The 23,566-nt window shown below is 34.8% G+C and overlaps 1 protein-coding gene across 1 annotated transcript in view; it reads right to left on the reverse strand.

The window, feature by feature from the left end:
• Nucleotides 1-23,566, reverse strand: part of LOC145661439 (methyl farnesoate epoxidase-like) — an 85,702-nt gene that overhangs the window by 3,197 nt on the left and 58,939 nt on the right. Inside the window, exons 6-8 of the mRNA XM_081726746.1 lie at nt 20,325-20,499; nt 8,564-8,678; nt 4,548-4,686 (exon numbers count right to left, since the gene is read on the reverse strand). Of these exons, the coding sequence (XP_081582872.1) occupies nt 4,548-4,686; nt 8,564-8,678; nt 20,325-20,499 (429 nt within the window). The remainder of the gene's footprint in view (nt 1-4,547; nt 4,687-8,563; nt 8,679-20,324; nt 20,500-23,566) is intronic.

Raw genomic sequence — 23,566 nt, forward strand, 5'->3', positions numbered from 1 at the left:
CCGAACTGACCCGTTTGAAAATACTAGTCGCAATGTACACGAAGAAAATTAGAGAATTTGAAACCGAAATTAAAGTTAAAACGCCACCATCTTCACTAGTTTTGTAAGAAGCATTTGAAAATATATTTCTAAGCGTTTTTTTTTTTTTTTTTTTTTTTTAAGGTTTCTCAGGAAAAGAAGTGCCACTTAAAGCAACACATTGATGGTGCTGGACATCTTGCCAAATCTAAAGCGAAGAAACAACAGAAACAGACACAGTTAACTCAGCCTTTTGGATCTGGATCTGAATCTGGAACTGCGAACACATTTAATGCGGATCTTGCTAGAGCCCTTGTCGCTGCCAACATCCCATGGAACACACTTCAAAATGAAACATTCCGACAGTTTTTACAGAAGTGGTGCCAGCAATCGATACCGTGTGAGTCAACACTCAGGAAAACGTGTTTGGATTCTGAATACAACAATACACTTGATACAATCAGAAAGGATATTGGCGATTCCAGCATTTGGGTAGGCGTCGATGAGACTACTGATGCATGCAATAGATACATAGTGAATGTTGTTGTAGGAAAACTTGATGAAGATGGACCTTCAACTCCTCACTTGTTAAGTAGCAAGGAAATTAAGAAAGTGAGTGCCCAGACAATTGCTTACACCGTGAACAAAAGTTTGCAACTTCTGTATCCTAGTGGTGTGGATGATTCTAAAATTCTTCTTCTTTGCACAGATGCAGCTTCTTACATGATTGCTGCGTTTAAGAACCTAAAACCTTTCTACCCCAACCTCATCCATGTTACCTGTGTAGCACATGCTTTTCATAGAATTTCTGAAACAATCAGGAACGAATTTCCTCAAGTCAATGCCCTCATTTCTAACATGAAAAAAACTTTTTGCAAAGCCCCATCGAGAATCGCTGTCTTTAAAGAAAAACTGCCTGGCATTTCTCTTCCTCCACAACCTGTCCTAACGCGCTGGGGAACATGGCTTGAAGCAGCTTTGTATTACGCAGAGAACTTGGACGCTATTGCTGGTGTTGTTGGCGAACTTCCTGGTGTGGAAAACATTGCAAGTGTTTCAGTTTTGAAGGAACTTTTCAAAGATCCCATTCTCAAAAGAGATCTTGTATATATCAAGTCAAATTTTTCATTCTTACCTACGACGATCACTAAGTTGGAAGCTACGGGAAAGCCACTTAGTGAACAGGTGTCAGTAGTTAACGAAGCCGAAAAGAAAATCCAAAGTGCTACGGGGAAAGTTGGGGAAAAAGTGCAGTGTAAGTGGGAAAGTGTAGTGAAGAAGAATGAGGGATTTCTTGTGTTGGTTCGTATAGGGAAAGTTTTGATGGGAGAGGATGAAACCATCCCCGACGAAGTGGAAATGAAAAATGTATCGAAATTTAAGTATGCTCCTGTAACATCTGTCTCAGTGGAAAGATCGTTTTCGGCAGCAAAGATGATCCTTACAGACAAAAGAGAGAGATTGACAGTCGAAAACTTTGAGAAACTGTTGGTAATTTACTGTTTCCAAAATTACGAATGAGCAAGTTGTGTACTGAATGAATCACCTGATTCACTGAAAACAAAAGATGTTAATAAAAAGGGGTATGTAATAATTTATACTATTATTTTTAGAGCCTATTTTTAATTTTTAGCGCCTATTTTCCTATTTTTAGTACCTATTTTAGGCGCCTAAAATTAAACTTTTTGGTGCCTAAAATTCCGAAGTCTAATCATAATACAGTAAAACCTGCCTTCAACGGACCCTTTATTAAACGGAAAACTGTCTTGAACGGAAAAATTTCACGGTCCCATGAATTTTGGAGAACAAAACGTGTAAAAGTCCCTTCACTAAGCGGAAACTGTGTTACGCGGACAACGGAAATAAAAATAAACATTTAACGGAAAATTCTGAATTCCGGACTACAGCGTTTAGAAGATGTTTAGACATTTTGTGAGACATATACATTACACTGTCTGCGATAAAATGTTCGTTCTTTTGTTAAATATTTCTGGACAATGTTTACCTTCCCCAACCACTACTCATATTCACCCCCACAAATTGTTTTTAATCCTCGCAACTAAATCAAGAATCATACGGAATGTCGGAAAGAAGAAAACGAGATAGAGGAAGAAGAGGAATACGATACCGAGTTCGAAGAAGAGTGTAGAATAAACACATATCAAGATGCTCTCAAAAGTTTTAATGCAAAAATTTGCCTTACAGAAAAATGATTCTGATTCACTTAGTATAATTTCTCAGGCTAAAGTGTATGCGGAAAGTCAAGCAGCCAAGCAGCAATGTACACAGAAAACCCTGCTTGGCTATTAGAAAAATAAAGAAAACGTGTGCATAGTATATTTTGTATTCATTTTAATTTTTTTGTGTATTTATTCGTAGAAGAAAGAAGTACTGTAATCGAACAATGTACGTACAGCAATATCTTTTCTCAGTATGCTCCTTTATAAGCATGTATTTTTTTTTAAAAAAAAAGGAAGGGTCTACCTTCACTAAGCGGAAACCTGACTTTAATGGAAATTCTTGCAAGTCCCGCTCGATTCCGCTAAAGACAGATTTCACTGTACAATGAGACTCAAATGTACAGTATGTACAGCATAGTATGAAAACAAGTGTCATACACAGGATGATTAGGGAAAATCCCGTTTTGAACGGGTAGCGGAGCAATCCTGCTTTCTTCTCTTCGTAACAATGAGTTTGCGTTTTTAAATCGTTAACTATTCCAACGGCGAAATCACCACCGACATTTAAGACGAAAATTTTTTCGTGTGTGCGTCTGCTTGTTTGTTCCCATATAATAGGGCGTATTTAGAGGGGTCCTATCCCCTCTCCGATTTTTTTTTTTAAGATTTATACCTTTAGGCGAAATTTATGTATTTCGTGCCTCAAGCAAGTTCCATTAAAAAAAAAAAATATGCCCCTACCAAATATCAGTAACTTTTGTGAAAAAAGTGTCATTTTGATAAATGTTGCTATACTTTTTCCTTAATGCTTAACCTTTAAATTATATTACCTATTTTTATTCTATTAAAAATCGAATCTTCATTATTCGATTAAAAAGTATCAATAAACCTTTTTATTTCGTTTTTTTTTTCAAGACTCGAGCTTTTCTGCGTCGAGGCATAGTGTGTGATATAAATTTAAAAAGATATTTTTGTTATGCCTATTATTCTTATTTTTTGGCGAGCTTACATTTTGCATTCAAAAGACTGAAACTTTGCACACTCTTTCAGTGCACCCCTTAGTATTTTTTAGATGTTTTCAGATTTCTGTGTGAAAACAGTGGGGTCCAGAGGGGAAAATGTAAAAAAAAAAAAAAAAAAAAAGATATTTTTAACATAATAGCTTTTTTCGAGATCAGATGGAGACATATGAATTGTACCGTTTGAAAGACTGTTCTATTCTGCAGAGAATGATGTACGAACCATGATCTAGGATAAATAGGGATGTTTCAGGAAATTGTTACCTGAGATCCTATTTTATAGGATAATCTGGGGTATTTGGGGATATTATTTTTCGCGGGCTTACTTTTGCATCTAGAAGATTGAAATTTTGCACATTTATCCAATGAACCCCTTAGTATTTTTCAGTGTTTTAGATCTCTACCTTAAAACAGGGGGTTGGTCCAGAGGAGCAAAAAGTAAAAAAGTATATTTTGAACAGAAAATCCCTTTTATCGTGACTTTTCCGCCCCAGATACACGATGGAGACATTTGAATGGTACGATCGAAAATCTTTTTTATATGAAGAGAATAATGTACAAATCACGACCCTAGGATAAATAGGGATGTCTCATGAAATGTTTACATTACATGCGGGTTATCTGGGGCATTGTCGGGATGTTCTTAGCTCATTGTTAAATATTTTCCCCGCCATTGCTATTCAAGACAGCTTGAGATTTTATACACATATTTAGTATTTCCCAGTTGATTTTGAGATATGTGTGTTAACACAAGGGAGTCCAGAGGGGATCAAAATTTGAAAAAAAAAATCAGAAAAATCCAATTTTCTCACAATTTCTCGCTTCAGGGACATCATAGGGAAATGTGAATATTACCGTTTCAAAGGACGTTCTATTCTGAAGAGAATGAGATATGAACCATGATCCTAGGATAAATAGGGATGATGATGTAGCTGCTTGACTGAAAGTCTATAATTTACCTTTATAAATAAACCATAATATAAAAGGATTAAGAAACATTATTTTGGGATTGATATACACCGTAGGTTAACAATTGGGGATTAATTCAAAATTCAACCATAATACTTTCACTTAGATAGCATAATTAGCATTTAATACTAATTCCTAATGCTTTTTCTTCAGTTCGCGACCTGTAATTTACTAGGAGAAAGATTTGATTTAAATAAAAAAAATCGATTTAAATAAAAAAAAATCATCAAAAATGATTTTTTTAAAAAAAAATATCATGATTTTTTTCTACCCTGTACTGAATACTAACTATAAGAATCGAAACCATTTTCACTATAGCATTAGAAACGTATACAATAAACAATAGTATGTGATATATTACCTGTGCCAAAGATAAACATCATTCCATTGTTGGGCAATGTGTTGCCTTCTAAGTATCTCTCAGGTCTGAACAATTCAGGATCTTTTCCAACGCATGGATCATTCTGTAAACCCATCACGTTGCACAATATAGTTGCTCCCTGAAAGAAAGAAAGTGTATATACTTGAATTAATATCATATTAAAAATACTACTTAATTCAAAGAATAGGCAGAGATGAGACAATGACTGATCCAGAACGCCATAGAAATGTTTCTTCCCAATATTTCATAATAATAAATATTTATTCTTTATAATAACAAAATTAAGCACAAGTGTTGTAAAACGACTGGAAGCTTCCGAAATGTGAGTGTGGATAAGAACGGAGATAATTAGCTGGAGTGAGCGGAAAACAATCAAAGGGTGTTAGAAGTGGTGGGGAAGAAAAGAACGATTATTGAGAATAGGAAGAGAAACTGATGAAATATTGGTTAAGAAGGAACTGTATCATGAGGGATGTGCTAGCGGGTATGATGGCAGGAACGAAGAAGAGTACATGATGGATGGTATCAAAACAGAGAAACCATACATGAAGACGAAGAGGTTAGCTGAAGACCGTGGAGCATGGAAGCTTCTCAGTTGAGGCAGTTTGCCTGTCAATAATGGCAGAATGCTTTAATAATATTAAAAATAATTTAAGGTACTTGCGGCAAATAAGGCCCAGAAGGAAATAAGGACAAGTGCAAAATTTCAAAGGGTAGAAGCACTGTAGGAGAAATCTGAACATCACAAGTAGCGATTACTCACAAAATGTTTGCTTGAGAGAGTTCGTCGTCTTGCGCATGTTTACACGGAATGCTGGCAGTATTCAAGCATCGAGAAGCCAGTTTCCATGTGTTGATATAATTTAGGGGGGCAAAGTAAGTCCATTTTTTCTGTGTAGAATAAAGCTAACAGGAAATATCTTGTATATTGGTGATGATCATAACTGTTTAGTATTTGGGATAGTAGTTATTTTATTATAGTTTGAAACATATTTGAAGATGATTTATAAAATGGCGAGTACATGGTTGGTAAATAAGGCCCATCAAAAATCTACTGGCACTCATTATCCTACAAAACATGCATGCATTGTTAAATACATAGAAACTAGCAACTTTAATGTGTGTTAGTCTGTTATTCTTTCTTGGCCAGTGCCAGCCCCTATAATGCGGCAGTCTATCGTATTCGGGCCTAGTTGTTGACTATGGGGATTCACAGGTTCGAGTTGTGCGTTAGTGTCTTTCGTAATGTAAGCTCCTATTTGTAATGCACGCGAATGGCTCATACCACTGTTTTTGGGTATATTCTAAGCATATTTTTGTCCGGTTCTGAGCGTTCGAGGAATCGTGGTATCGTTCATTATGTGACGTTCATTGTGTGTGATCGGTGATATGCAAAGCTGTAAAGGATGTGGTGTATGGGTACACTACGAATGCATTGGCTTGAGCGACGCCGATGATAAAGAATTCATTTGCTACAAGTGTTATCAAGTGCGAACATTGTTGAAAGTTAGTGGGAAATTGTTTCCAATGGTGACTTGTTTATTATGTGTCCAAGCTTATTCTTTAAAAATCAGTTCCAACAACTTAACTAACGACTGAACAACACAAGGGAGATTACTTATATCCTTAATATTTCATATTCATATTGTTGCTAAATATCGTTTTATTATTAGTATTTGAAATGCTGTGAAAATGTTAGGTGTTAATTGAGTTCCAGGTCATAAAATTTAAACAGGGTTTTTCAAAACATCACCGACAAAATTTGGGAGGTGATTCCTAACACCAAGATAAGACAAAAACCATAGATCAACCTGGGTGCACAAATGCTTCCTTTCGGAGTTATAGGCTGCCGAAAACTTGAAAAAATGAAATTTAAAGATTCATAGCTCCAAACCTGTGGGTCCTACCGTAGTCGGGCCAAGATTTCACTTAGGAACATGTATGTGTACTATACAAATATCAATGTTTCGCAACCCTGCGGTACTTTCGCAACAATTTTTATAGAGGCAGTTGGCGAGTACTTCAAATTATATGCCTGTAGCCAACTCCCTCTAAATAGTATAAAAATTGTTTTGTGAGTACCTTAGTATTATGAAACGAGGATTTTTGAATAGGAAACATATTAGTTCCTAAGTGAAGTCTTGACCCTACTAGGTAGGTTCCATAGCATTGGAGCTATGAATCTTTAAAGTTCATTTTTTTCATGTTTTCGGCAGCCTATAACTCCGAAGGGAAGCACTTGTCACCTAGATTGGTCTATACTTTTTGTCTTATACTGGTGTCAAGAATCACCTCCCTAACGTTGTTTGTGTTGTTTTGAAACACCCTACATATATATATATGTGTGTGTGTGTATTACTAATGTTCAGCCTTTCTCTCTGGTGTAGTGGTAACTCGCTCATCTTTGGTACATGAGGTCTTAAGTTCGATTCATGATAAGTGCACATTAAATGCATTACTAATGTTTTCCACCATAATAATCTTAGCTCTTAAATTTACTTTTACTTTTTTGTGATAGTCGAAGCAGATCAGCTCTTATATTCTTGAATTCTGTGCTCTGTTGCTCAAATTTTCTTTTTAATTTGTGTGTCTGTATCGTGAATGATGTGTATATTCAAAGAAACACAAAAGAACGTAGAAGAAGAATAATCGGTCATTTGGTGTAACCGTAAAATAATTAATATTAACAAATGGATGTTCATGAACATAAAATGTACTACATATTGATATTCAAAAATAAAGCAACCTTGAATCTTACACGAGGATTTTGATCGGTTATGTATATATTTATATATTGATGTATATATTTAACAGAAAAGTACATTTGCAGTCCCTTAAAGGAAACAACTTTTTAAAAAATAAATTAGATATAAACGAATTTTTTATGTTTACTAAGTATATAAAACAGTTCTACAAAATTTTAGTTTAACTAATGGGGATATTTAGTAGGAAATGCATGATCAAACCATAAACGGTGTCTTCAGAAAACAGTGGCGCGCCAAGGCGGTAAATTTGAAAATACGCTTAAAAGTCCATGCCAGAAATCTGAAGAAACCGGATTATTGATAATGAATTTGTGTATGTCAATCTGTACAAAATAGGAAGAACTTTTGTATATTTGATTGATAATTACAAGTGAGAATTTGTTTTAATTCCATTACGACATCAAAACCTATGATATATTGGTTAATTGTAATATGTAAACGTTTATTGAAAGTTTATTTCTTAGTACTTGAAGACAAATTTATTAAATATTGGTATAGAATGTCCCCTTGATCGACGTATCAATATTTCCATATATTGATTTTTCATATTTGTACTAATGGTTGGCACGGAAACAAGTTTTTTTTTTTTTTTAGGAAAACCGAAACTGGCATTTGAAAATTAAAAAAACGGGTTTTCGCGGAAACCGGTTTTCTCCAAAGCAGGTTCGGGTTTTCAGCGAATTCGGTTTCGGTTTTCAAAACCGATTATGGTTTTCTCCAAAAAAGTTCAGTTTTTCATCGAGACCGGTTTTGGTTTTCTTCAAAATCAACTCAGTTTTCCATCGAAACCGGTTTCAGTTTTTCCAAAACTGGTTTTATTTCTGACCAGAATAGTTTCGTTGTACACTTATTACTCAACTATAACGGAGAAAACCGAAACCGGTTTCAAGGAAACGAACCGGTTCTGGAGAAAACCGAAATGTCAGTTTTTCGGATTTCGTTTTTTCTAGAAACCAGTTTCCGGCTTTTATAAAAACCGGTTTTGCCCATCCCTAGTTTCTACATTTTCCAATATTCCCATTTTCGTACTCAGTACACTAATTAAGATTTGACAGTTTGTTAGTATCGATTTTCTCTATTTATACTTTATTTATCTATTGTTAGGTTCTACAAAATTTCATGTTTTGCTTTGGGCCATGAAAATGGTTAATTTTTTAATTATTTCTTACATCTCGTAATTCTTTTCAGTGAACGAAAAAACTCTATAGATTAAATGTAAATTTTACTCACCTTAGGAACTTTATAGTTCATAATATAGGTATCTTTACTGGCCATGCGAGGAACTACAGGGACCAGTGGACGCAATCTGAATACCTCAAGAAGAGTCGCTCTTGTATACAGTAATCTGAAAGAAGTTAACGATTATGATAAACGATAAACACAATCTGGCTTATGCAGAGTCGTTTTGACAAATGATTAGCGTCATACTAAAGGACAGATTACTGCAGGAAACACATGTTAGTCGAACTGTTTAGTATGGCACTAATCACACGTCAGAACGACTCTGCATAAGGCCTAATATATTTACGTACATGTACTAAAAGTGCCAAAATATGCACTCAAATATGTTTCAAAGTAATGAAAAATGCAATAAAATTATTCAAAAGAAAAATTAACTTATTTCAATAATTTTTTGCTTTAAAAAAATGTACAATTAAATTAAATGAACTGAAATAAAATAAGTATTGGAAGTTACGCATTGCAACAAAAATACCAATAAAATCAACATTAATACAATGATGATTAACATATTATTCTTTAAAACTACGAAAAGAAAACTTATTTATCTTCTTTTATATCTTTATCACCACAAATTTATTAAGCAACACACTTCGGATCACACATTTAAATTAAGCACACTACTAAACACACTTTCTTGTACATCATATTTTCTTCAAAACTATTAAGAATAACTGTCCCTAATTTTTCACTCTTCAACCTTAAAATGAATATTTCACAACACGCTTATAATAATAATAATAATAATAATAATAATAATAATAATAATAATAATAATAATAATAATAATAATAATAATAATAATAATAATAATAATAATAATAATAATAATCATCATCATCATCATCATCATAATCATAATTCAAAAGCAAAAATAATAAAGTCTAGGAAGCTCATGTGGGCAGGTCATGATTTCAGAATGAAAGAAACTCTCACCCTCGAAGTTTAACTGAAAATCCAAATCGGAAAATGCCCATTAGGAAGACCCAGGCGCAGTGGGAGGATAATATTAAGATGGATTTCACTGAAATAGGAATACAAAGTAGAAACTGAATCCAATTGACGAGGAACAGAAGTCAATAGAGAGGTTTTGTGAACGCGGCATTGAACTTCCGGTTTCCATAGGTCATAGAGTTAGTTAGTTTGTTAATACAATACAAAAAGTATTTGGATTGAACCACAGTATAAACAAGCAACTATACAGGATTGTAAAGTATTTTGTAAAATTTATTTTGTTTATTGTAAAACAAGGAAGCGATAATCAAACTATTTGTTTAAGAAAATAAAAACAGATAACATAGGTATCCATACCACAGTTATAGGAAGTTTTCTATACGGAAATGACAAAGTAAGGTATTTCATAAGGAGACCTGAGCTAAGCTCTACGCTACAACCAAGAAGCGTCCGAATCCCAGAAAAAGATTGTGCTGGTTGAGGACGAAGGGTGGACTCGAAAGTTGGAATTAACATCGCATAGTGAAAAGATATCGATTAGAGATCATCAAAGCTGAACTACCAGTGAATATTAGGCTACATCTATTTACGATATTGGATAATCATAATAGTTAAGTTTTTGTGCCATTACGATTTAATATATTTTCAACGAACTTAAAAAGTTCGTCACTGAATTTTCTATATCTGTCTGTGTGTTATTTGCGACTTTTTCTATTTTGAACCCTGGATTCGATAGAGCATGAAAACGTATATGAGAAAGTGATTACATTTTTGAAGTCACTCCTAAAGTTTCCAAGATATTGGCCAAAAAATGGCCGATTTCTAGAGATCTAAAGAGCCATATCTGGGGAACCGTAAGCTATAGAGAGATCATATTGGTGCTGATTAATACCTAATAGAATTGTGAACATTTTGGTACTAAATAGCAACCAGTTGAAAATTGGCCACGAATTAATATTGGTACAAAAATGTTTACCATCCTCTTAGGTATTGATTAACACCAATATCATCTCCCTATGGCTTACAGTTCCCGTGATATTGGCCAAAAATAGTTACGATTTCGCGAGATTTAAGGAGCCACACGCATTTCGGGAATCGTAAGTCACAGAGAGATCATATTGGTGTTGATCAACATCTAAGAGGATGGTGAACATTTTGGTACCAAATAGTAGCCGGTGGCCACTGATCAATTTGCTACTGGCCAACTGGCCACCATTCCCCAAATATTGGCCAAAAAATTTCGAATTTCGGGAGATTTAAGGAGCCATATCTCGGGAACCGTAAGTCATAGAGAGATGATATTTAGCAAATTGTTGCGAGAAACAGAAGAAAATGATTTACATGTAGAAACAATCATTGTTATCCTTCCCGTTCCATCTCTCTATTCTTTTTAATTTCGTTCTGGCAATGCTCTTGGAGCATTCTCAACTGATTATAATTAAAACCAATTCGAGTCCTGATGGCTTGCGGTGCGTTGTTCTAAATATCCAAAGGAAACTGATTATTCCATTTCTTATCCTAAGAAGATTAGTAAAATTCATCCTTGAGTTTTCTTAATACAATGTGTTACAAATGTCAGATGAGCTACGCTCTGCTCCCAATCATAAAAAAGTTTATAGGTACTAAGTTATTTCACTTTGAAATTTGTAGCACGCGTTAGAATGATTTTATTATCGTTCTAGTTATCTGTATTTTCTCCGTCTTATAATAAGTTGGTGCGATTTCTGTTATGGAAACCTAATTTACGGGTTGTTTTTGTTTGTTTCTTTTGGATATTAATTCGCTTTGGGTATTTGCTTACCATTTTCTGTTCACTACCACTTTCACTTTTGTCTTGTAAAGAACCGCTACCAAACACATCACTGACCTTCATTGCTGATTTTATATTCGTCTCTTGTATTGTGTGATGAACATTCCTCCCGCAAGCATTTACTATCTTTATCCAGTTGATATTAACTCACAGTTTTATGCTTACTTGTTTTACTGGTATACGTATTTTGCGCTTTTAGTAACTCATAATTTTCACTTTTTTAATTACTTTATATATATATATATATATATATATATATATATATATATATATATATATATATATATATATATATATATATATATATATTACATTATTTTTCTCTGCACCACGTAACGTAGAACAATTTGTATTGGTTGATTCATGGTTTAAAGTTTAATATGCTTTCTAATATTAGGTATTCCCTCTTGGATGTATGGTTAGGGTACGGGGCTTCGATTTCCGATTGGAACTCATGCGGTTCGAATACCACGTTAACTCTTTGGAGACAGGGTCATTTTTGGCGTTTGCGTAGACTTTCAGTATTTGAGTTATAGCTCAAAGATTGTCTACTCGATTGATATGGGTAGGACCTTGCTTTTTAAAAGAAGGATGTAGCCAGTCCATGACGTAAGTTTGATTACAGTGTTGTGAACGGGAGGGAAATTATGAATGAAAATGTAGGGGTGAAAATTCACAAAAATTCCCTAACCGAATTTTAAGATTTTTTGGAGCTGGTACCACCGTCGCCAAATGGGTCCAAGGTCACTTAGAAAAATTCTTTGGTGTATTGACAAGATACAGTGAAAACGTGAAGTCATTGGCTACCATACAAAGGCGGAAAGAAAAAAAATTCTCTCATCGTACACAAGAAATTTTGACACTTTTCCCGCCTCAGAAGCAAGAAGTAACAGTTATGCAGATTCTGCAGCTTCCCTATTTATCCTATTGAAATTTTCTATAGTGCGTTGCGTTGGCCAAAGACAAGGACTTCAGATACTGGACGTTTGTTTCAATTTAGCCAACAAGAGGGAAATTTATAGAGGAAAAATGGAATATTTTCCGAATTTTTCACCTAAAATCGGAAATTAAGATTTTATGTGACTGGAACAATTGCTACCAGACTCAAACTATCGTACAGTAAACTTTGCTACACCTCTAATATACCCTGCAAATATCGTGTCGATATCTAGGAAACAAAATTTGTAATTAAAAAATATATAGATTATGGAAAACTGAGAAGTAAAACATCAAGAAGTAGAACCTAAATTCGAATTTTTATGCGCCTCCTAATTATCCAATTATAACAATCTTTACTTCCTTTTGTTCAGTAAGGACCGGCGTTCGACTGGCATAAGTTGACTTGTGTTGGTACGTATAGGTATGGATTTATAAACATAAATTTCGAAAATTTCGAATTTTTGACCGAAAAATAGGAAAATTTTAATTTCTCTAATTGGCAACACTGATTATGAGTTGCTCAAATTGTTCTAAAAATTAGGTATCCATGTCAGATATATAACTGACAACTCCTAAATAGATCTCTCTAAAACGAAGAAGTTCTACTGAAAAAAGCGAAAAAGAAAATTCGAGATTCAAAAATTCGGGAAGTTTTGACTTTGGGCTCAAATTTGAGAGGAAAATTCGATACTCAGGAAAAAAAATACAAGATGGTAAACTATGATCCAACCATATTCGGGATAGAAAAAATCATCCCGATAGTGTTCACAAAGCAAAAGGATTACGAAAGTGGCACAACCGTGTGGGTCACTTTCCTGACCTTGTCACGAAGGGAATTTAAGCTGTAGGCTCAAATCTTACACAGTCTTGGAACTGCAAGTGATGTTAAATTCTAAACCAATCAATTAGATGGATATATAAGATGTGCATATATATATATATATATATATATATATATATATATATATATATATATATATATATATATATATATATATATATATGGGGTGTAACATAAACGCATGATCAAAAGTGACGAGATGATTGTGAATATCCAAATAAGTAAAATTGTTCCTATAAACTTGGGTCCGATACCGATTCGTTTCCGAGATACAGGATGTTCAAATGCCGAGTCTCTACAGTGGGTCACTATCGGAAAGTGAATGGAAATGTTCAATATTACAGGAACAATACAATCAAGTGACATTATGCCTGTGCAAATACTTTTGCACTAACATAGGGAATGAAAATTATATACATTTGAGGATTTTGGGTTGTTAGTTTTGCCAATCTGGTGCAAAGAATTATGTTTTCAAACAGTATTAGTCGTCCATACGTTAGCATATGATTGCTGATATCAAAACATTCCTAAACATAGAATACTGTCTTCCGAAGTTTATGTGTGGTATAAACAAACGCTGTGGCCTCCATCGAATACCTTTCTCAATTATTTATCTTTGCAAACATGCAATAGTTGTGATCTATGAACCATTGTGAGGCTTTAATTGACTTCACACTTGGACGCCTTATCTTTCGAAAATGAAGCGGAATCTACCCCATGTTAGGAACATTTTGTTGTCAGGATTCATATGCTAACGTGTGGACGTCAAGTGCTATTTGCAAACATAACACTTTGTACCAGGTTGGTAACACTGACAATCCAATAAACTCAAAGGTTAATTAGTTTCATTCTCTATGTTAGTGTAAATATATTTGATATACATAATTCCACTTGATTGTATTATTCCTGTGATGAACATTTCCATTCACTTTCCCATAGTGAGTCATTGGAGGGACTCGACATTTGAACACCCTGTATCTCGGAAACGAAGCGGCATCGGACCCATGTGTATAGGAATATTTTTATTTATTTGGATGTCTGCAATCACCTTGTCACTTTTGGCCATGCATTTATGTTACACCCTGTATATTAACGTAGTACACGAAACACATGAGCACCTATCGCGAGTCGAGCCCGGATTTTCCGAGTTAAAGAGGCGTATCGTGACCATTTAGACACGATACATATCCTAACCATCAACTTATACTATTTCTATTTAAGATTGCGTCTGTGTTGTCTTCTGAAGCTTAATTTTTACTTATTGGATCAAAATTTATTTCTTATCACTAATATGTATCCTGATATTCTTTACCAGTAACCAGTATACTGATATCCCTGAACAGTTTTGACATTTGTATGTTTATATTTAATACATACGCAATACATATCACACTCTTTACGTCCAAGCACTGTGCAACTTTTATGAATCCAGCAGATGGGCTTTCTGATGAACAAACGCTGTGTGCATGGGTTTTCTAGAGGTTCTCGTGTCTCTCCCCATTTTCATTCCACCACTCTAATCTATCTTATCCATTCATTCCATCACCTTCTTCCTTAGCCTCGGAATACAACGTGGAAGTGACGGTTTTTTATAAATAGACTTTTTTCATGAATCCTGTTCGCACATAAACTACACGCTACTATTATTTGCTTATCTAAATTAGCTTCTGACATAATTTAAACATGTCTAGTACAATAACACATTTTACATATTAAATACTGTCAAATATAGAAAAAATCCTAGTAACATAGTAGAACAATTTGTATTGTAATCTCGAATGAATAATTAACAAAAATAGTGAAAGAAAAGAGCACGTTTAAGTATTGATACGGTTATTTATGAAGTAAAATTAAAATCTGAAACTTATTGTTTCTAATCTTTATTACAGCTTCGGCAATGAAGATAAAGGCAGTAATATTGCCGCAACTGTAATACATTATTAGCGATAATAAGTAGCCACGATGACTTACTAATGGTAAGCATTCACCTCTAGTGCATGCGGTACCTCATTTGATTCCAGCTCCACGAAATGAGCTTTATAGTAGACAAACACCGTGTACGTAGTTTTGTCGAGGTTATTCCATTTTCTCCCACTTTCATCTGTACACCATTGTCATCCATCTTATCAGTATCGTCGCTCTCAGCCTCGCTGTGTAATCGTGGGACGTAAAACTTAAAAATAACAATAATAAGTCTTTGCTATACTTAGATTTTCTTTGTATTTAAATTATACATGGTTCTAAAGCTAAAATGGGCAGTACTTATGCTCGGCTACTTTTGTCAATTGGAATGGAAAGGTACAACTCCGGTTTACTTCCACCGCCCTCTGGTTTGTCTATGGTAATACAGTTACGCTGCTCTGCACATGAGGAACATCCATAATATAGTATTCGGTGCGAAATGTCTTAGACGTATTAAATGAGTTAATTGGTTAATGAGTTAAGTTAAAACTTGATGTGGTCTTCAGATTGCAGATGAGCTTATTAATGCTTCAGATTCGCAATCGTGTACAATTTATTTTGTTATTTCACGAAATCTGTTGTCAACAGAGACAAAAAAAAAATCCACAAAATTAATAAAGAGGGATGGTAGTTTTGGTGTTTCGCATGAAAGCGATCGTCACGTTATTCTCATCCTGACATGAGAGGGATAGAACGGAAGGTGTAGGAACGAGGACAATAAAATATCTGAGGGTGAGGTCAAAGGCAACCGTTGAGGATGAGAAAAGCTAATGAGAATAAAGTGAGAGTGATTGCGTAAGAATAGTTAGTGATGTGCGGGCGACATGAACAAAAACTCTGTTAATCTACAATATTTCTGGTATGTAATATCTCTGATGCTTGAATTAAACATGTTAGTGCTAGTAACTAGAAAAGCTTTATACCTTCTCTATCTCAGAATGTACAATAAATAAGTAAATTACTTCACTGTTAGTCCATTGCATCACCATCATTATCATTATCATAGGTATTTTGCCATTTTTGGTACATCACTTGCCACAAACCGATATCTTCTATGCGCTACAATTTTAAACTAATCTCTTTCTCTCCATTTAACTTCTTTTTATTTTATGTTTTATTTCTACCTACCAATTCTTACCTTTTTCACCTCTTCCTCTTTTCCCTTCCGCAGTGCTCTGTATTACCTCTCTCAGGACACAATTTCTCCTCAGCCAATATGTTCCGATCAGTTTATTTCTGTCTTTCCAATTATTTCTAAAATTTTTATTTGGTTCCCTTTTATTTCCAATATTTCTTCATCCATTTTCTGTTCGATCCAACTAGCTTTCTCGTTCATTCTCCAAAGATATATTACATAAACCTCAAGGAACTTTTTGGTTGCTTTTGCCAACTTTTTTTTCCACGTAGAGTAAAACATTCCACATAAAACATTTTATGACTCTTTTTCTTTAATATTTATCCAAACACCAACACAATTACCAAAGGCGCCGATTTCGTGTAACTTTGGGGGGACTCATTCAGATGTGTGTTTGGTTGCAGAAAGCATTAAAACAAATTGAATTCAAATTATGCCAAATATTCTATATTCATAAGTATAATTCGGGGGCTCACATGGACATTGAGGGGGCCGGACTCCCGGCCCCAGGCCTCCGCGGATCGGCGCCCTTGACAATCACTTTGCTTCTTTCTAAATCTATCTATCCTAATCTCTTTTCTTCCTTTCATTTCATGTTCGCAGTTGAAATTTTCACACGTAATATATATTATATAGGATCAAAAATACAACGAGATACTTTGTATCGTTTAATAATTACCTGTACCTTGGGCAGAAAGTGCTCATACACAAGCACTATACCTGATATAGTGTTAATTTAAAAATAACAAAAGAAGAATGTTTTTAATATATGTAAGAAATATACATTATTGTGTAATTAGTTGCTATGTAGTTGTTTATAGTTACCTAACAAACATGTACGATTGGAAGACAGTCTATGTGCATATTCGTTCATAGAGAATCAACGAATAAAACTGTTTAATACGTATCACCGTTTTGTAATTTCAGTATAAAAGGTGAGAATACAAGTAAACGTACTCACAGAAGATATTTTGAGGTGTGAATAATTACTACCACAAAAACTTGACTTAAATTATTAGCCGAACCAGGTTAACGATTACCTTTGGTAAGCACGTTATAAAAATTAGTCAGTTGTTGTAATTTCTCTTCACTTACACCAATACGTAATTGATTCCAGATGCTTTGTTCCAATCACCATTGTTTGTATCTCTCCAAAGTAAATTTTAATTTGACCTTCTTAGCAACTTTTTTTCAAGTTTTCGAGCTGTTATTAATTTTCTTTCCAGATTCCTTAATAAGAATCATGTAATCTTCAAACCATACAGACTTCATCCATGTTTTCTCAACCGGTGTGTTATGTAGCCCATGAGATGTGTCTCGAAATTTTTTGAATTTAAAAAATAAATATTATGCCACCCAGAAGATTTTTAGATTGTATCGTATACGACACGTTTTAGATATTTTTGAATGGGACAGCAACGATGTGCAATTCTAACCTAACAACTTAAAACCAAAACCAAACCACTTCGCGTAACAGCTCATTTTGTGAGCCTAAGCCTGCTCCAGCGCCATCTGCCAACGACAAGCTGAACAACGTCCAACCTAGCGGTGAACACGTTGTTAGCGTGCTGTGACGCTCTGTCCCCAACAGGCGCGTCAGGAGCTTTCTAAACCAGTGGTTCTCAAACAAACTTCTATCATGGCCATATTTTATTACATCCTCTTGCCAGCGACCCTGATTAAATTCTGGTTTGTAAAAATTTTGTGTGGGATTTTTTTTATATACCTATTGGGAGATCGCAGTTCGGGTTCAGAAGAGGTAAGGGCACAAGAGACGCTATTGGATTATTAAGGGCGATCGGTGAAAGATTTATAGAAAAAAGGAAAGAGGTGTATGTTGTATTTATTGATCTAGAAAAGGCTTTTGACCGCGTGAATTGGGAATTATTGTTGGGAGTTCTAAAGAAGATAGGATTGTAATGGAAAGATCGAAGACTCATAAGAAACTTGAACCAACAAGTAAGTGTTAGGATAGGGGAAAAGAACTGACGGAAGAGAGTGCAATTGGAAGGGGAGTTCGACAAGGATGCTGCCTCTCGCCAACACTATTTAATGTCTATCTAGAAGAGATAGTGAAAAAGAGTTTACATGATGATGACGGCATTTTGGTAGAAGGTAGAATGATTAGATGCATAAGATTTGCATACGATATGGGGTTTATTGCGCAATCTGTAAAGGAAATCAATAAAATGTTAGAAAAACTGAGGATGGGCTTTGAAGAATATGAGATGAAAATAAATGTTAGAAAGACAATAACCATGGTGATTGGAATGAAGAGGTCTGTGTAAAATATAAAAGTGGGAGGGGACCAAATAAAATAAGTGAATAGTTTTCGATATCTGAATAGTATTCTTAGTAATGACATGAAGTGCGAACGTGAAATAAAAGCAAGGATAGGAATGGCGAAAGAAGCCTTTAGGAGGAAGAAAAGTCTGTTTTGTGGGACCTTGAATAAAGAGTTGAGAAAAAGACTCATAAAGTGCTTCGTGTGGAGTATTGTACTGTATGGGGCGGAAACGTGTACATTACGTAAAAGTGATGAGAAACGACTGAAAGCCTTCGAAATGTGGGTGTAGAGAAGAATGGAAAGAATTAGTTGGATAGAGCGGAAAACGAATAAGAGGGTGTTAGAAATGGTGGGGGGAGAAAAGAACACTTTTAGATATTGTTAAGAAGAGGGAGAGAAACTGGTTGGAACATTGCCTAAGAAGAAATTGTATCATCAGGGACGTCCTAGCGGGTATAGTGGCGGGAAGGAAACGGAGGGGGCGAAGGAGACTACAATTAATGGATTGTATAAAAACAGAAAGATCATACGCGAAGACGAAGGGGTTAGCGGAGGACCGTGGAGCACGGAAGCTTCTCAGCTGCTGCAAGTGATCTGCCAGTAAGGGCAGAATATTTATGATGATATTGGGAGATCTCACGATATCCATATACTTATATAATAGTAGAATCCATTTCTTGTATATAGTGCTATAGTAACTTCCCTAAAAGCGAATGGATTAAAATCGAATTTGGTCAGTTCATTCAAATTACAAATTACAAATATATCAAATACGATATGTCATACTGTTTCAAAATCTTAAAACTTTATTGGCCTTATGCAGAGACGTTCTGACGCGTGGTGAGTGCCATACTAAAGAATTCGACTAACATATGTTTCTTGTAGTAGTCAGGCCTTTGGTATGACGCTAATCAAACGTCAAAACGACTCTGCATAAGGCGGTATAACTCCCTTAATTTTGGGTCATACGATAAAGAAGTAAAACGATTCCTAACTTTTATTAAAAAGAAACTTGGACAGTTGTTAAAAACCGTTATTGAATATTTTAAATGACTTGATAATGTGCTTCACGAAAATTGAACCGGGCATGCTGCGGAAATCACACCATGCTTATGTATCTCGCTTTTAATTTTAAATATATTTCAATATGTAGGTTTTGTTGCGTTTGTATTTTTCTGGTATTTCAATATGCAGTTTTCATTAGTTTCATATCGTACCTCTTTCATTTAAATTGATATTTAAACAACTCTGCACCTGTTGAAAATGTTTAGTTGACCTATTCTTTGTTGTTCTCAACGATATGTACAAAAATAAAAAATATGGCTATTAGAACAACATTTTTAATAATATTTTTAAAACATTTTCATGTATTATATTCTAATTATATTTATCTCTTCCGCTTATCTTCGCGACACACATGAAACCTTCTTGTGACCCCCCCCCAGGTTGAGAAACCCGGTTACAGACCTGGTGGCAGTCATATCTTATTTTCAGGTGACTACTTAGTTTGCCTTCAGATGCTGCGTGGACGCCGAAAATTGGGATGCACCGGCCGGGAACTGAACCCGGGACCACGCATACACGAGCCAAGTACTTTAACCACGAGACTACGATGCCCCCCAACCTAACAACTTTGTCAAACATAAATGTGTCATGATAAGATGGGTAAAGTATGTCGTCACACACAAAAGGTTAGGAAGCAAAACACTGATTTAATTAATGAACCTGTTATTGAAATAACCATGAACAATAATTGAAAGATTTCTTTTTAACTATCTATAAAATACGGTTTATAATATTACTAAAAGAAATTAAATATCATACTTATCCATGTCCCTGCCGGTGGGAAGCCGATCTCTTCCAATGACAGAATCAATTTCTTCCTGTACCTTTCGCTGGACGTCTGGGTACCAAAGCATAAAGAGAGTAGCAAAAGCCAATGTATTGCTTGACGTGTCTGCGCCAGCAACAAACAGGTCTATACCAATATCAATCATATCTGCAAGTATTATAGAATGTTTGTCAAAATATTAGTGCAATATTACATTTTATTTTTAAACATTTACTATATTTGTGTGCATACAAATTTAGATTCATGACGCAAAGTGCGTCATTCATATTACTAGATGATCTAGAAAGAGTAATTGAAACATACAAAAGAGTAAGAGATTAAAAAACTTGTTTGAAAAACGTTTTGGTTTGTACAAATATATATGCCTGTATGTATGTTTTAACAGGGTTATCAAATGTCATGCAACTAAGAACAGGACATACAGTATGGTTCAATTGTTGTTGTTTGAAACAAGGGACTTAGGTAATTTCGGCACAGGAAATTTCGCCACTGGAATTTTGGTCACGGTAATTTCGCCACTGGTAATTTTGTCACCAAAATATTAGCATGAAGGTTATTTCGTCACCGGAAATTTTGACACAGTAATTCCATCACCTGTAATTTTGCTTTCAAAATACTAGCATGTAGAAAATTTTGTCATGGTCATTTTTTCACCTTTGTTGAATTATGTAGAGACAAAGTAAACGACCAAAACAGCTAACCTTATCTTAATCAAACTTGGAAAACAATCCAGTTGGTGTTCGACTCTGGAAAGTCGAAGTTTCGGATACTCGACGCAAGAACAAACAGCAGTAAAAGAACATAATGTCAGCTTCAACAAATGTTAAAAGCACAGGCAAAATGGGCCGCTAATGGATTTATATATCACTATTTACAAATATTAAGTTTTGCCAATATAAAAATTTCGCAACAGAAAATAGCAAATAAAATATAACTTGTTATAATGCAATAAATGTTTCACATGTTAATTTTCTAGTATTCATAACATTATAGGAATCAACAACTATTTTTTTTTTCAAACATTTAGTTCCAGTGTTATGCACAAAGACGGAGCCGTTTCTGCAAACTCTGAAACACTCTTCTCGTTTCCTTTTTTGGTGATTGACCCACAGCATCTTGATGAAGCACAGTTGAAACAGTTGCTTCAACTTGTTGAATTCCATGAATAAACTTCCAAATAGTTGGGTGGGACATTCCTATCAGATGATGAAACTTCTAGTTCCACGATTAACATATATTATTTGTCCTAGAATTGCTGTTCATGGTGGCTTGGTGAATATTTTAAGTGTGGGGGGGATATAGAGGGGGCACATTATGTAAACGAATATTCCCAGACCGAGCTTTAACACGGCGATACGTACCGGGCACGTAAGTACTGTACTATGAAAATAATCCAGATGTTCGAGCTCTTCCTCCGAAGCCTCTTGTATTTCTGATGCACATCTGCTATGGGAAGAAATGCCAATCCGTTCATTTTCTCGCAAAATAGACGAAAATTTTCATTGCTCTTGTACCGTTCTGTAAATCCTAGCTCTTGGGCCTTCCCCTACGTTGACTGAGTCACGTGAACAAAAAAAAAAAAAAAAAAAAAAAAACGCTGTACACGACTTGAATTTCCAAAAGTTGCTTTTACAGCATGCATTTCCGCTATCTCGACATCTATAACTACAGTTACAGGGTGCGGGTATTCACTAAATTCACTGCACTGACGCACCGCAGCACGAAACAGTTCTTCATATGAATATTGGGTCTTGCTCAGCATGAGGATGTACACTTAGTAAAGGAAGCCTCACCTTAAAACATATACGTGATTTTTTCTTTTTTTTTTCTATTTTAGGAGCCATTGAAAAGTTGCCGTTCAAAATCCATGTTTCGCTTCTCGATAGCTCTTTAAGGCTATATTTAAAGGAAACTTCCAGAATTATTTATACGTTTTTTTCTTCCTTTACATAAATGTGTTTTCTTAACACATATAAAATAACTATTTGCCAATGTTTACTCAGAGTTGAAGTATAATATCCTTTTTTCAATAGCATATCGGTTTGGCATATTTTCCCATATTTGTTTGCTATTTTCTGTTTTGAAATTTTGATATTGGCCAAACCTAATATTTGTAAATAGTGATAAATAAACTCATTAGTTCCCATGTTGCCTGTGCTTTTAACATTTACTGAAGCTGGCACTATTTTTTTTTCTACTGCTGCTTGCTCCTGCCTCGAGTACTCGAAACTTGACATTTGCAGAGTTCAACACCAACTGAATGATTTTCCATGTTTCATTTAAATAACGTAAGCTGTTTGGGTCGTTTGCTTTGTCTGTATTTAGTTCAGCAAAGGTGAAAAATAACCGTTACAACGTTTCCTCCCACTTTCTTCATTCCACCATTTCATTCATTTCTCATCATCATCATCGTCTCCTTTAGCCTAGCCAGCATAACCGTGGGACGTAAATCTAAAAAAAAATCCTATATGATAATATTTCTGTAATAGAATTACCGGAAACTTTTCCTCTTATCTCAAATACAATATCTATGTAACTCTTTATTTAATAATCTATATATACCTAGGTATATATAGTTTAGCTTCAGTTGAAGGTTAAAGGAAGCGATTTCAAAAACGTTTTCGATTCATTCATTGTTCTTGTATTGTGTTCTAAAAGACACTGGTGATGAAATTATCGTGACAAAATTTTCGGTGTCGAAAGTACTTATATGGTAATATTTTGGTGACGAATTTTCCAGTGACGAAGTTTCTGGTGACAAAATTTTCGGCGCCCTGAAACAAGACGCTCTAAGAAAAAGTTGTGTAAAGTATAAAAACGTAAAATATGTTAACAAACCACTGAGACTAGAAATTTTTCTATGTCTATGAATAAATTTATACCAATTCAAAGCAAAACAAATATTTTAGGGTTATTCTGTGATGCATCAGCTATTCCTGTTGATATCCGAGGGTATTCTCCATTTGATCAAAGGGAAGCATGGTGGCTCAGTGGTAGAGCGCTTACCATGGTTGCGTGGGGTCCTTGGTTCAATCTCTAGCCAAGTAAATTTGTGGTGAACAACATCGTGTCCGTGGATTTTCTCGGAGAACTCACGTTTGCTTCCACATTTTCATTCCACTAATTTTCTGATCGTAATTCACTAGCTTTGATCATTCCTCTCCCTTACTTAGCCCCAAAGGCATAATCATGGGACATTAAACTGTAAGATTTT

This window comes from Thermobia domestica, chromosome 10 (assembly GCF_964235325.1).
Source record: "Thermobia domestica chromosome 10, izTheDome1.hap1.1, whole genome shotgun sequence".
In the NCBI taxonomy this organism is placed as follows: Eukaryota; Metazoa; Arthropoda; class Insecta; order Zygentoma; family Lepismatidae; genus Thermobia; species Thermobia domestica.